The sequence below is a fragment of the Rhineura floridana genome, chromosome 7, assembly GCF_030035675.1.
Source record: "Rhineura floridana isolate rRhiFlo1 chromosome 7, rRhiFlo1.hap2, whole genome shotgun sequence".
NCBI lineage: Eukaryota > Metazoa > Chordata > Lepidosauria > Squamata > Rhineuridae > Rhineura > Rhineura floridana.
In genome coordinates this window covers 117,858,604-117,873,861 of record NC_084486.1, presented here as the reverse complement: position 1 = coordinate 117,873,861, position 15,258 = coordinate 117,858,604, and the positions used below count along the sequence as shown (strand labels likewise).

The following is a 15,258-nucleotide window of genomic DNA, read 5'->3' as shown; positions in this document are numbered from 1 at the left end:
GAGATATGATGTTGGAACCCCTCTCCCTGCAGCCACCAGTTCGTCTGAAGCTGTCCTGTCCTGCCATGTCCAAGACAGGACAGCGGGCTGAAGCAATGGCACTTACTGGAAGAGCAGGGTCACATTCAGAAGAGCACAATCTAACCAGTCAGTTAAGAAGTAGATGACAACCAGCAAAGCACAGTCCATAAGGACAGGCCACTGTGAGAGGTGACAGCTGGAACTCACCCAAGGAGAGCTGCTGTCTCGATGACATGCTGAGGTCTTATAAAAGCCGTTATTAACCCCACCCCTCCGAAGAGCTGTCTGTTTCTTAAAGAGCCATTGCCCAGTTCTGTAGCCACTGGCTTCCATGTCGTGGGAGTGGTGAAGACTGCATCGGGGAAGTGCCCTCCAAGTCTGAGGAGTCAGGTAAAACCACGTCCTCTGGTGGGATGGTTCTGGATCAGGATGATGGCTCCCTAGGCAATGCCTCCTGCCCTTTTGAGTCTTCCTTTGAGCCAGAGGAGGGATTGAGGTTAGAGAACATGACAGATGCCTTGCCCAACTGACGTGGGAGCACCAATGCGTTTAAGGCCAAAAAGGGGATGTTCTGGGAAGCGGCTTGGATCCAAAGCCCTCCCAGTCTCCCAACATGCCTCCAAGCCAGAGAAACATTTTTGAATTCTCCCAACCCTTTCCCTTCCATTCTTTTCCCCAATGGAAGGGGAAATATTACAACAATATTTAAAGCCGAAACAAGGACGTGTAAGAATGCAGACAGTTTGTCCACCTTTACTTCTGCCCTCTCAGCTTGAGCCCAGCAAGGCACTGAATACGGCTGCAGGAGCACCTTTGCACTCCTTTCCCTTGGATTGTACTGTGGAAGCTGCAACAGTCCTAGAAATGAGGATCCCCTTTCATCTTTGGTAGTTTGAAATGTGTGGCTTAAGATAGGGGCAGTACAGAGAGGAAAAGTAACAATAATTAGGCCATCCTTTGTTGTGTAAGAGAGGAAGCTCAAGAAAAATGCTAAGTATAAAGCAAAATGCCATCTGTTCCTCTCCTATTTGTTTGTCCTCCACTCTGTGTTGTTCTCATTAGCATGCTTCAATTATGAAGGGAACAGAGGATCAGCAAAAAAGGCCCATTGCGTTGAGAACGTCCTGTTTTTTTCTTAAGTAGTTGAAAGTTTGGAGTTAATTGGAAGTTCAGGTTGATTACAGCTAAGGGAGAAATTTAATTCAGTTTGCATTTCAGGCAAATCTATCTAATTCTCACTTTCCAAAACAATACGCAAATTGAAACACAGCCATCCTTCAAAATTTGCACTTCTCTGAATTTTGTAAGACACTTTTTCAGCCAAGTAATGTGTACAAAAATGCATTTACTAGGATAAAGTGTGCATAAAAATGCATATATTGGTGAAAATAACACACAAAAATGCATTATACTGGGGGAAATAGGGTATATATTATTCTGATGAATTTTCATGAGGACTTTAAAAAAATAATCCCCAAACTAATGTGGAACTATGGAGAACTGCACCTAAGATTGGAAAAATGAGCAACTGAGAGAAATGGAAATTGACAGATTTCAATTCCTTAGTGACAGCCCAGGAGAGGACATTCTGTGTGGCAGCCTCTACCCTGTGGAATTCCCTCCCCACACAGATAATCTGGCACCTTCATTTTATAGCTTTCATCATATTCAGAAGATCCCTTTCTTTCCCTGCCTTTTGCCACCTGAGATACATATTTTTAGGACCCACCTTATCTTTGATTGTAAAATATTTTCACTGATTTTAATATTGCATTTTTATATTGTTGTAACTAGGGATGGGGGAGAAATTTGATTAGGTTCTCACTGTAGTATCTGAAAAGCGGAACCTATCAAATTTGCACTTTCTGAAACAGAGAACTGAAACACAGTCATCTTTCAAAATTCACACTTCTATGAATTTTGCGGTGCAGTTCTCCAACCAATGAATGTTTTTAAAAAGTGCATATATTGGGGAATATTTGCATGAAATGAATAAATTCATGAAAATAACATACAAAATGCATTAAAGGAGGAGAAATTGCTTGCAAAAATGTATACATTGATCAAAACTATACAAAAATTTGTTTAGTTTGAGAAATTAGCACTTAAATGCTGAAGAGCTTTTTTAAAAAAATCACAAACATTCTCAGAAATATGGAGAATTGATTTTAAGATTGGAAAAATAAGAAACAGAGAGAACTGAAATCGACAGATCCATCCTTGATTGTAATTCACCGTGGGATCTGATGCTGAAGGATGGGTATGAAATCCAGTATATGATAACAATGATAATGGGTGTGAAATTGATTAAAAGCTGCAAGGTAAATCCATATCTACACATCTGTTAAAGGATCATAAATGTATATTTCATGCAGGTGCAGTAACAGAGTATGTCTGGAAAATACCAAAGCGGTCTGGTCCTCAGGAAGGGGATTCCAGCTGTATTCCTTGGGCATATTACTCAACTGTGGATACAGTTAAGGTAAGCTCGTTATTCATTAATGGGCTGTTATGAAATTCATTCCCTTTCCTAGGCACTGGACACTTCTAAACCAGACTTTATTACATTGGCTTCATCCTTTACTAAACACAGACCCGCTATAGGCTGAGTATGGATGCTGAAATCCTGACAGAGACAACAGAGTTGGCTTCATGTATCTCAGTATTTCTGGAAATAGAGCTTTTAAGAAAAAATGGTAAATATGGAGCCTGAGCCTGTTTTTGAAGTACTTTGTTTGGAAATGGTAGAGGACTATGTTGGCTCCAGAGCTTGGAAAAGTTACTTTTTTGAACTACAACTCCCATCAGCCCAATCCAGTGGGCATGCTGGCTGGGGCTGATGGGAGTTGTAGTTCAAAAAAAGTAACTTTTCCAAGCTCTGGTTGGCTCCAGCCAACTTTCATCTATGTTTATAATGGCTGTGAATAGAAGGGACTCAATCCAGACTAATACTCAGATCCCATTGAAATCCACCTGAAAATTTAGTCATGGCTTTACCCTCATTTGTTTCAATGCACCCTAAGTACAATTAACTTAAAACTGGGTCTGACTCATACTGTATAGTACACAGGAATTAGGCAGTGCAATTTGGGGCCACGGGGAGTCCATGGCCACTGCTAAAGCAGAAGGTTGCGGAGCCTTTTTATGTACTTGGTTTTCAGTTTTTATTTTTCCTCTCTCATTGGTTTTCTCCTTAATCAAAGGAATGGGACAGGTTTGGCTCCAAGGCCAGCCTCAACCTATACTTGCCTTGTCCCTTTTCATCTCTGCCATCCAAGCAGTGATGATGGAGGAACAACAGCAGCAGAACTTTCCACTGCTGCAAGTAGGAGACCTCTGGCAGCACACCTCCCTCTTCACCTATGAAAAGTATCTGCAGGATACAACAACACTCTTCCAGGACATTCAGATTACCCCAAGCACTTGATAATGGGCCAATATTTCATCAGATGTGATTTCCCATCTCTGCACTCCCTTTACTTCAATTAATGTTAATAGGTATTTGTATTCTTTGGGGCTTTCAGGATATCTACAGTGGATTAATAGGGACATTGCTAGTCTGTCGCAGGCAACTACTTCCAAAAAATGTGGAATTTGCTCTTCTTTTTATGGTGTTTGATGAAAATGAGTCCTATTACTTGGATGAAAATATCAAGACTTACTCTGCCAATCCAGAAGGCGTGAACAAAGAAGATGAGGAGTTTATTGAAAGCAATAAAATGCATGGTATGTTGAATATTTCCAACATCCAAAATTACCAATCATATTTTTTATTTATTATTAAATGTATATCCCACCCTTCCTCCCAAAGAGAGCCCAAGGTGGCAAATATCAAGTGATAAAACACAAAAAACCCCTTAAAAATGACATGTTAAAAACATCTTTAAAACAATTCTAGTACAGATGCAGACTCGGATAAATCAGTCCCTGGAACATCATTCAACCATCACATATGTATCCCATACCCAGTAAATGAGCAGAAATGCTCCTGTTCATTTATTTGCCATATCCTATACCAAACTGTGGTATAGGATTGTGCTATAGGTCTCTAGTCCTTTCCCTTTCAGAAGCTGGGTTGCAAACATTGTGCCAGTTTTGGCCTGCTACAGCTCAGTAGGCAGAGCACATGCTTTGGGGGCCAGCTCTACCATTAGGCAGAGTGAAGTTGCCACCTCAGGCAGCAGACACAGGAAGCGGTGGCAGCGAGATGTTGGGAGGACAGAGCTGTGTGTGTACTTTGTGGCCTGACCTGTGCCCGTAAGCTAGCCTACTGTATTCCAGCATGATGGAGGATGCTGTCCAATCACCAGCGTTGGTAGTAATATGCAATTGCTAATGCTGCCCATGAGGGGGAGCACTAACTTGTCCTTCACCTAGGCAGGAAAATACATGCTATTTTTGTATGTGGATACATAGTGCTCTCTCACACATGTTAATGTACATGTCTGTCTGTATAGAATATTTGGAAATTGCATCCCAGCAATTCTAAAATTCCAGATAATGTTCCAAGTATCAATGGCTTGATCTCAGCTAGCTAGCTAAATAAATAAATACATAAATAAATAAAGGCCCATAAATGGCTATTACACATTTCTCATCCTGTCTTTTTCTGTATTGGCTGAATAGTGAAGGATAGGAATGTAGGGAGCTGCCTTATACTCTTGGTCCATCTCGCTCAGTATTGTCTGCCCTGACTGGCCATGGTGCTCCACAGTCTCAGACAAGGATCTTTCACAGCCCTACCTGGAGATGCTGGAGACTGAATTCGGTTCTTCTGCATGTAAAGCATGTGCTCTGTTCACTGAGCTATAAATTTATGGCACGAGAACTGTCCAGAAAGAATAAAAAGCATTGTGAGTATATCAGGCTGTTTTGAAGATGTCTGAACCGAGTTCAGTTCAGAGTTAGACAAACTGTTTAATTCACACTGAAGGACAGTTGGGAATGTGTTCCTGGCTAGCAGTTGGGCATGGTACTTTTGACAAGGTTTGTAACTTGAACTGAATATATTAGTCATCTGTGATGTTCATTCCATTGAAGAACAGGTAGCAGTTTTGCCTTCATGATAAACATCTCTTTCCTTAGCCATTAATGGAAGGTTGTTTGGAAACTTGCATGGTCTTACAATGCACGTTGGAGATAAAGTCAGCTGGTACTTGATGGGAATGGGGAACGAAGTAGATATGCACACGGCACATTTCCACGGCCACAGCTTTGATTATAAGGTAAAAGCCATGACTTTTGTTCCTGTCTTTAATTTTAAGCCTAGTGATGGAGGAAAAATAACACTTTTTGAGAATGCTCTTATGCCCAGCTCAACTGAATACATGACAATGCTTTACACTCCTCTATCCCAATGCTATGTTGATTAGCACAGCTTTCCAAGGTCTTAGCCCATGATATTGCTCACCAATGTAACCTTATCAGTGGCGTATAGCCCCTTCCATTCAAGTGGCTCATCTCCTTAAGCATGTGAATTCCAATACAATTTCAAGCCAAGATTTGCCCTTTTTACAGTGAACTGGTGGTTTATTTGGGAAACACAGGGTAAGTTCTTGCTACATTGTTATGGCTTTGGAGAGAGTGGCTTTGTGATTCCAATAAGTCAGCCTTTCCCAACCAGTGTGCCTCCAAATGTTGTTGGACCACAATTCCCATCTTTTCTGACCATTGGCAATGCTGGCTGAGGCTGATGGGAGTTGTGGTCCAACAACATCTGGAGTCACACTGGCTGGGAAAGGCTGCAATAAGTAGTCTTAATATCCACTCTGCCTCCAAGATGGCAGGTCTGAAAATAGAACAGAAATCCCAGGCCCACATCTAATTCAACTACAAGCCAACTTTTGAGAAAGCGATGAAGGGGTAAAGGGCTACATTCCCCAACACAACTTTTCATGTGCTAACAGCAACCCCCTTGCCACAACCCACAGGTTTTACATTTTGGTTGCTGGTAGTAGCTGTTTTAGTAGCTGGTAGTAGTAGTTTTTACATTTTGGTAGCAGGACTAGATTTGGTCAAGTTGCTAATCTCTAATATATAGATTGTAGGAATGGGCAAAACTGTCAATTTTGGTGTCTTCTCAGTCTTAAGTTCAGTTCTCTACATTTTCACATTAGTTTGCACTTTAAAGTCCTCATGAAAAAAAAAATCAAAACTTGAATGTCTCCTAATATGCATGTTTTTGTATGCAATTTTACCTAACATACACATTTTTGCAAAACAATTTTCCCTAAAATAAAATGCATTTTATGCAAATTTTACTCTAATATGGGTTTTTTGGTACACATTACTTGGCATTGCAAAATTCAGAGAAGTGCAAATTTCCAAGGATAGCTGTGTTTTGGTTCATCTGTTGTTTCAGAAAATGCAAATTTGGTAGGTTTGCTTTTAAAAGCAAACTGAATCAAATTTCTCCCTCATCAATAAAATGAAATAGAGGGGAAGTAGGCACAGGTGACTTTTTTAATGGAAAGCCATTCAATAATAGTTTTGCCTCATATTTTGCTTTCTTCCGATTAATTACTTCAAAAACACTATAGAAATGTTTACTATCACTGATGTAGGGGGATTGTTTTTTGTGTTTGTCCTAAAAGAATACCAGAACCTACCGGGCAGATGTCTTTGATCTGTTTCCTGGGACATTTCAAACTGTTGAAATGTTGCCAAAGTATCCTGGCACTTGGTTATTGCACTGTCATGTGACTGACCATATCCATGCTGGCATGGAGACCATCTACACAGTGTTCCCAGAACAAAGGTAAGCAGTAACTAATGGCTCAAGAAAATATGTTTAAAGGCTACCACTAAGTAGTGATGTTAAGAAATGGGAAAGAGGCATAACCTATAAGAACTTGGCAAGTGGAATAAGTGTAAGGAGGACATACTGAAGATTACACTTCATGCATCTGATGAAGTGGACTTGAGTCCATGAAAGTTAATGCCGTCATGAAATTTGTTCATTTTCTAATGGAGCATCAGGTTTTAGTCTGTTGCACCAAAAACAACAAGCAATGCTACCTGCTGGAAGATGTAATGAAGGCTTATGTTCATATATGTTGTACTGAGTGCTATTTCTAATCTCACTATAGGAGCCCTTAGTTTACAGTTGGATCTCCTTAATGACTTTTTGTTTTTATGCTTTACTTAGCTCTTCCTGAAGTAATTTTGATTAACCTCAACATGAAATTGGGTCCACTTGAACATACATTGTCTGTTCTCTGAGTATACTGGACCCAATCCAAGGGAGTGCAGATTAGCAAGGATATACATGCCCATAAATACACAGGCCTATTTGAGAATATGCAATTGTGACAATGAACTATGGCAGGGATGGGAAACCTCCAGCTCATAGGCCCAATTAGGCCTGCCAGGCCTCTGTGTTTGGGTTGCGAGGCCATTTTGGCCAAGCCACACATACCCAATCAGGGCTGGTGAAAACCTGGCTCAGTCAGCTGTTGAAGCTGATTGATGGTGCCTGCAAAGCCCCTTTCAAACTGCTGTGATAATAGTGCTTTAAATGGGGCTTCTGAAGAGCCCTGCAGGCCAAAAAAACAGGTCACCTGCCATTATTGTGACTTGTCAAACTTGGCTTGCAAGTGGTGGGGGAAGATAACAGTCTGGCATGTTGGGATGAAAAGGTTCCCCACCCCTCAGCTATGACAATCTAGTACTACGCCCCACATAAGAATAGCTGACTGGTGTCATACAATAACACCTGAAGAACTGGAACTCGCCCGTAGTAGGGCCGAAGGCAGATGGAGCCAAGGATCACAATAGGCAAATGAACTCTATCAATCTAAGCCAAACAAATAATGCATACTCCTCCTCCTCGCCCTTAAAATGAACCCCATATACCCAGCTGTTGCATTCCTCAAGCGGCATTACTTCCTCTCTTTTCAGAAATAAATCCAACAAGAAGGATCCCACACTCCACCTCTACTCCATGCTTCTGTTGTTTTCTGTAGTGTTTCTATGACTCCACCAAGTGCTATTACTGCTTCCACCTCCAGTTCTTGTTAGAGTTGCTACCTTTTATTTTTCTAGCCTGGCACTTTTAACATCATCTGAGGAGAAAAAAAGTGAGCTGGTAAAACCTTTCCTGGTATGCCGCGGAAAATTTTTCCACTGCTTTTCTCCACACCAGGAAAAGATTCACCTGCTGATCTTCTAGGGTGCTAGTCTTTATATACAGACACTATTAATAAATGAATAAAAAAATGGTAGGGGTCAAGCAACATTTAACCAAAACCCTAGATAAAACACAGCCAATCCACTCAGATTATTTCTGTTCTTCCTGCTATGAATAGATTATGGTGTCAGCTTTAGGGAAAAGCATAAAAGCCAAACTACATTTCCTCTGTCTTTTAAAGTTCCGTTTCTATTGATATGTACATCCCACTCCTATTAGACAGTGTGCATTTTTTCCAAGAAAAGTGCAGTTATAATTGCAGCTGGTTTAAAGTGGTTTGCATCTGTGCAAAAGTATGGCCTAGTTTAACAGCCCCATTATTGTAATGTTATATTGATACACATTTTTTTCTGTTGTGTTATGAGGTGCTTTGGGTGCATTTGTATGAAAAAGCAGCATACAAATCAAATAAATAATAATTATTATAATGGCTCTCACAGCACACTGCGGGTAGCATTGAATCTGAGGGAGCTCTGTTTTACATTAGGGTTAAAGTGTGCATTTCTAGGGCTGTTGAATACTGAAGCAAGGTGGGCAGAAGAGGTTTTTCCTATACAACTATAGCAGATGTATGGAACCTTTGAACCCTCCATATGTTGCTGAATTACAGCCTTCATTAGCCTCGGCAAGCATGGCCAATGGCCAGGGATGATGAGAGTTGTAATTCAACAACATATGAAGGGCCAAAGGTTCCGTATAGCTGACCTATAACATTTTTGCTCTACACACCTAAGAAAGAACAAGTGGGTTAGTTAGAAAGAACTATATAGTTATCAGATATTGGAGGAAGGCTGTTTTATAGCAGTTGAGGAACACTTGTGGATATGTATGCAATTGACCTTCCCAAATGGTAAAGTCATGAGATTTGTCTAAGCTAAGGGTGGCACAATTTCTTTTACACATCCACACTCCCTCTCCTACTTTGCCAGCTTCAGCTTGTGTGCTATCTATAGCTATTCCTGCATAGGAATAGTCTTGCCCCAGTGACCCAATGGTGGTAACCTCAAGCTTGGACTACTGCAATATACCCTCTGTGGGGCTGCCCTTAAGGTTGGGTCAGAAGCTGAAGCTAGTGGAGAATCCAGTGGCTGCCTACGGCACGCACATTAAAGCTATGTTCAAAAGAACTGCATTGACTACCAATATAATACTGAACCAAATTTAAGGTTCTTATTTTGACCTAAAGTTGTAAACAATTTGGGATCTGGATACCTTAAGGAATGCATTTTACAATGCAGGGCTGCCTGTATGTTGTTCTTTGAATGAGGCCCACCTGGGTGTGCCACAACTTGCTGAGATTTATCTTGCGACAACCAGGGGGAAGGTATTTTGTGTTGTGGAACCATTTGTGTAATCATCCCCACTTCAAAATAAAACAAGCATAAACTTTTAAAATTTGATACATGCTAAAGAACTTTTTATTCACTTATGCATTTGCTAATTATTAATGCCAAGCTTTAGTAGAATTGGCTGGTTTTTCTGTTATTGCTGTCCTTCTTGTAATTTTTCTGTGTGTAATTTGTTTTAAAATTATTTTAATATTGATTTTTAAATTGTGTAACTCACCTTGGGTTGTTATGCTGCTGCAGCTCAGAAATCAAATAAAATCATAATGATAATAATTTGTACTTTTGTGAACCACCCCTGGTATTAGCAATGAATGATGGTATAGAAATATTTTTTAAATAAAACAAAACTCCATTCCCTCATGGCTACATTGGGATGGAGGGTGGCATGGAGTTTAACCTTCCTGCTCTAGTGATCCCAATACAGCCGCATGGCTGTAATTTGAATCTGGACTTGCTCTCTCTCGCTCTCTCTATCCCATCCCACCCCACCCCACCCAACATTTGTTTGTTAAAATCCCTAACTTTATGTAAAATCAGTTGGATAAACCATCCAATTTTAATTTCTATCTAGCTTAAAGAATCAATATGAAAGTTCTTTCTCAGCAGTTTCGTTATTTTGCTTTTATACATCTGGTACTTGTGGAGAGCAGGCTTTTCCCCTTAAGATTCTCACCTACTTTGCCATCAGAGCAATAATATCACTTCCCAAATGTCTCAATAAGTAAATTGGCTAATTCACTAATAGGCAAAAACAAACAAACTGTGGTTTAAGAATGTACCTGTAGCCAACAGATATTTCTATCAAACTTTAAAAAGCAGGGAAATAGGGCAGCTATAGTGAATGCACCAGGGGAGCAGGAGGCCTGACCTCTCTGAGGTATTGTACTGCCCTACAAATTTGTAAAAATGCAAGCACGATTTGGGTTTCATAGTCCAATCCACTGTGTAGCTTGGAAGAATTTGGTAACGTGTCTCTGAGCATATGGTGAGTGGTGGCAACACCTACCATCTCCAAAGATGGAGAATTACATTTTTGTATGCTTGTTGGTGTTCTTTCTTTGCTTCTTTTACTGTGTAACTACTGTTTCTACAGAGAATCTAACCTAGAAAATTATTTCTCTCATTATTCATCCTAGATCTCTCAAATTTATTTTTATTAATTTCAAAGCGTTTTTATTGGTCAATGTCATACGATGGTGAAGACAGCCTTTTGTGTTTCAAACTGGAGGTTATGTTCTGTTTCTATTTCGGGTGCATTAACAGTTGAATCTGAAACTGCAGTTTGATGTAAAATCAGACCGATTACAATATGTTGCTACTTAAGCAATGAATTTAGCTGTTGGAAAAAACAAACTTGGCCTGCCCAAGACGCATGCTTTCAGCCTGCTATGCTTAAACCACGCCACTTAAGGAAAGGTGGGCATGGTCAATTAAAAATATAGAGCACACCTAGAAATTTATTTATTATTTTATTTAATTTATTTTATTTAATTACATTTCTAGACCGCCCTATAGCAGAAAGCTCTCAGGGCGGTGTACAACAAAATTTGCTGGAATATATTTCACTGTTTTATTTTGTGCAAACAGACACTCATGTCCATTGGAGACTATTCTGCAGAATAGTCAGTGCTATTATTCCACAATTGTTTTTTGAGTTTTTTTAGTGTAAATTTTGCAAAGTGTTGCTGTACTTCACATATTCACAGATTTACTTCACATATTCACTGTTGGCTATAGGTATGTTCTTAAACCTCATGGGTTTTTTTTGCCTATTAATGAATATCTCTGCTTTTTAATCTGGGACATGATAAATGGGATCCTGTGCAATTTTGCTGAGAATGGATTGATCGTTTGCATGCTTACTGAGTGGGATTTACTCCTCTGCAATCATGCTTAGGATAGGTGAAACTGACCACAGGGGATGGGAGGAGTGGGATGGGATCAGGCAGGAGGGGGAGGAGGAGGGTAGGTTTGATTATTTGCATGTTTATTGAGGGATTCAATTATTCAGTGGGATTTACTCCCATACAATCATGCTTAGGATAGGTAAAACTGACCATGGGGAGGAAAGCCTGGAGTGGGCAGGGGAAGCGGAAGAAGGAAGAGTGGAGGAGAGGAAGAAGGGAGGAGGAAGGGAGAGGAAAGGGGAAGGAGGAGAAAGGCAGGTCTGACCATTTGCATGCTTGAGTTCAATGGGATTTACTCCCCTGCAATTATGGCTAGGATAGGTAAAACTGACCATGGGGGAGGGGAGAGTAGAGGGAAGGAAGAAGGGGGAGAGGGGAGCAGGAGTAGTAGCAAGGAGGGGATTGGAAGGGGCAAAAGGGATGGGATAGGAAGAAGGGGATAGGAGAAAGGAGAGGAGAGCAGGTTTGATCATTTTGCATGCTTGAGTTCAGTGGGATTTACTCCCCTGCAATTATGCTTAGGATGGGTGAAACTGACCATGGGGGGATAGAGAGTGGATGGGGAGGAAGGGCAGGGGAGGAGAAATGACAGAGGGGAGGGGGGAGGGGGCAGGCAGGAGGGGAGAAGGGCAGGTTTGATCATTTGCATGCTTATTGAGTTCAGTGGGATTTACTCCCATGCATTCATGCTTAGGATAGGTGAAACTGACCACAGGGCAGGAGGAGAAGAGGGAGGGAGGGCTGAAGTGGGCAGGGAAGGGAGAAGGAAGAGAGGGTAAGGAGAGAGGGGGAAGGAGAGGAGAGTAGGGGAGGGGAAAGACAGGTCTGATTATTTGCATGCTCATTGAATTCAATGGGATTTACTACCATGCAATCATGTTTAGAATAGGTAAAACTGACCATGGGGAAGGAGGAAGGGAGGGGAAGCATGGGGAGGGGATTGGGAGGGGCAAAGGAAGGGGGGAAGGGGCGGATTGGGAGGGGGAGGGGCAAAGGAAGGGGGGAAGGGGCAAAATGGAGGGGACAGGAGGGAAGAGGAGGGGAGGGCAGGTTTGATCATTTGCATGCTTTTTGAGTTCTGTAGGATTTACTCCTGTACAATCATGCTTAGGAAAGGTGAAACTGACCTGGTGGAGGGAGAGGAAGGGACAGGGTGGGGGAAGGGATTGGGTGGGTGGGCACTGGGCAGAGGGGAAGCCCCTTTCCTTTCCAAAAGGAAAACATTGTGAACAGTATCATTTTTCAGGGTTTCCCCCATCTTTTTATTCTAGAGCAGACACAAGTAGTTTCCCACCCATATTTAAGCCAAAGCTGTCCTTGGTCACATCCACACCAGACTTTTATTTCACTTTAGACAGTCATGGCTTCCCTCAAAGAATCCTGGGAAGTGTAATTTGTGAAGGGTGCTGAGAGTTGCAAGGAGAGTCCCTATTCCCTTGATAGAGCTACATTCCTCAGAAGAGGCGCTGACTGTTAACCACTGTAGCCGCTTGACAAGTCTGATTTTTAGCACTGACGGTTCTTAATGAGTATGCCGAACTCTATAATAGATTTCAATGTTAAATTTCTTAAATTAAAAATCAGCCACGCATTTTTTAAATTTTTAAACTGCAGAAGATGAAGGGGAGAGTATGGGGCAAGGTCATTTACAGGATTACAGCTACTCTGTGAAAATAGCTGATTTTTAATTAATTTCAACAAATCATGAGACCACAGACAGAAAGAAGTCCAACAGGATTTTTTTCCTCTTGTTTTACATGTTGAACTCTTAATTCTGACTGCTTTGTGTATTGCCATGAAAACTTAAAAGGGTTGTTAAGCACGCGTTTCTGAGTTCAGGACTATATGTTTTGTAAGGTTTTGTTTTTAAATGAGCTTATGGGAAGCATCATCATGGGGGGTATTTGCAATTTAACATTGCAGAATGTGAAAAATCCATGCTGGTTATAGTATATAGCCACTCTCCTGGCTGTATAATACAGAGAAATATTTGCAGCAGAAGGTGCCAATAATATGGATTTCCCCCCCATTGCTCCATAAAATGGAGTTGGAGAAGGAAACAATTCCAGACAGACACAAAGGCAAATAGGAGAATCTTTTAAAAAAATGAATGGGCTTCTTTTCCCTCCCATGGTTCTTTTAAAACTTGTACGAGGATTTCAGACTTTTCCAAAGAAGAGTCATCTCCCAAGCTATCTTCCCTCTCCTGGATCCAGATCAATGTACTAAGAAAGGGACGCCACACCCAACCACACCAGTAGTAACAGCTAATGGCAGCAGAATCTCTCTTTCTCCCCTGCTGCACTCCAGTTCCTCATCAAAAAGTGGCCAAGAACAGACTTCCGGGAAGGATTGCTTAGCTTGTGCCTGCCTCTGAGACGAGCTCTTGTCTCAGAGGAAGCTTTTTCAGTTTCAAAACCAGCCAAAAGGTTTTTTTTGACTGGTAAAAACTTTCTCCCAGGCAAGGGAGAAACAAAGAGATTATCCACAAGCTTTGTTGTGTTTGTTGGGGGACTTGAATTCATTAGGAACGAAGGACCTGCCAGCAACGTCGGACGGAGCCAGGAATTTCAAGCAAGCTCAAACTGATTAAGCAAGACGTTTTTTTTTTCTTTAAAGAAAACGTACTCTAACAGGCAAGCATTCTTCTATCTACTCTTATCATTTTGTTATCGTTACAGTAAAAGAGATTTGTTAAAGGATCGGCAACAAAGAATCCCTGGGTGAGTTATAACTTTCTCTCATATACACAGAATTAAGGAGGAAGAAAATCGAAATAGCCTATCTTTGTTTTTTATTGCAAAAAGCTGGCATGGAATTGAGCATTTTAAAGATATAAACGGATGAGGGGCAACTAATCTAAAGAGGAAATCTGATTTTATGACATTTGAGACTATTTTTTCTGGTCTACTTTTTTTTTTTGACAAATCTGCTTTTTATGCCATTAATTTTTTGGATGCTGTGAACTAAATTTGTTTTGCACTTTTGGACACATAACTCCTTTGTGACTGGAAAAAGAAATAAACTGTTCTTTGCTTGGGAATAGTTAAGAATGACAATCAAGAAGGTGGCTGAGACCCTGGATGTACAGGAAGGGGTTCTCTATTTAGATATGTTTCAGAAAATAATGAATGAGATTAAGCTGGTGAGACAGGAGCTGAGACAGAGCAGACAAGAGATGAAAAGTGAATTTGGCAAAATGAGACAGGAGCTGATGGAAATTCAGGATTCTGTGAGAGGGGAGGTGGATGAGACCAAAGATACGGCTGGACAAATAAAAGAAGATGAAAGAAAAATTAAAGGAAAGGTTCAAGCCCTGGAGATTGGAATAGATATATCAAATATGGACTTGGAAAAAGATTTGGATTTTATGGCTGTGATGGATCCTGGAGACAAATATCACTGTTTGGAATTCAGCGCTGTCCTTGAAGGAATTGGTGAAGAGATTAGAGATAAAGATATCAACGGTTCAAAAAAATTCCTGGATTGGAAGGATTTGATGGAACTTGAAATGGAGAAAGTTTACAGAATTAATTCCAGATGTGTGACAATGGAAAAACTCTCGGGAGATGTGATGGTGCATTCTGTGGAAAGGAGGAGCAGAGATGCAGCTTTACAACAACATTTCAGTGGTATATTCGGAATTGATGGCAAGGAAATATTTGTGATGAAAGAAATTCCTATCAGAATTATATGACTACTATTTTACATATTTTATTATATGACTACTATGACTATGACAGCAAGATTATTATGGGTGCAAGGATGGAGATGGAAGATGGAATTAACACTG

General features: G+C 40.8%; 1 protein-coding gene across 4 annotated transcripts in view; it reads left to right on the top strand.

Annotated features, from left to right (window-relative positions):
* The window catches only part of CP (ceruloplasmin), a 70,435-nt gene that overhangs the window by 38,611 nt on the left and 16,566 nt on the right, over positions 1 to 15,258 (top strand). For 2 of the 4 annotated variants that reach the window (XM_061636998.1, XM_061637000.1), the window contains exons 15-18: positions 2,397 to 2,503; positions 3,546 to 3,747; positions 5,107 to 5,246; positions 6,615 to 6,778. In XM_061636998.1, coding sequence (XP_061492982.1) covers positions 2,397 to 2,503; positions 3,546 to 3,747; positions 5,107 to 5,246; positions 6,615 to 6,778 — 613 coding nt within the window. Of the gene's footprint in view, positions 1 to 2,396; positions 2,504 to 3,545; positions 3,748 to 5,106; positions 5,247 to 6,614; positions 6,779 to 7,920; positions 9,642 to 14,146; positions 14,256 to 15,258 lie in introns of those variants that run through there. The other 2 variants (XM_061636999.1, XM_061636997.1) reach the window with 2 other exon arrangements.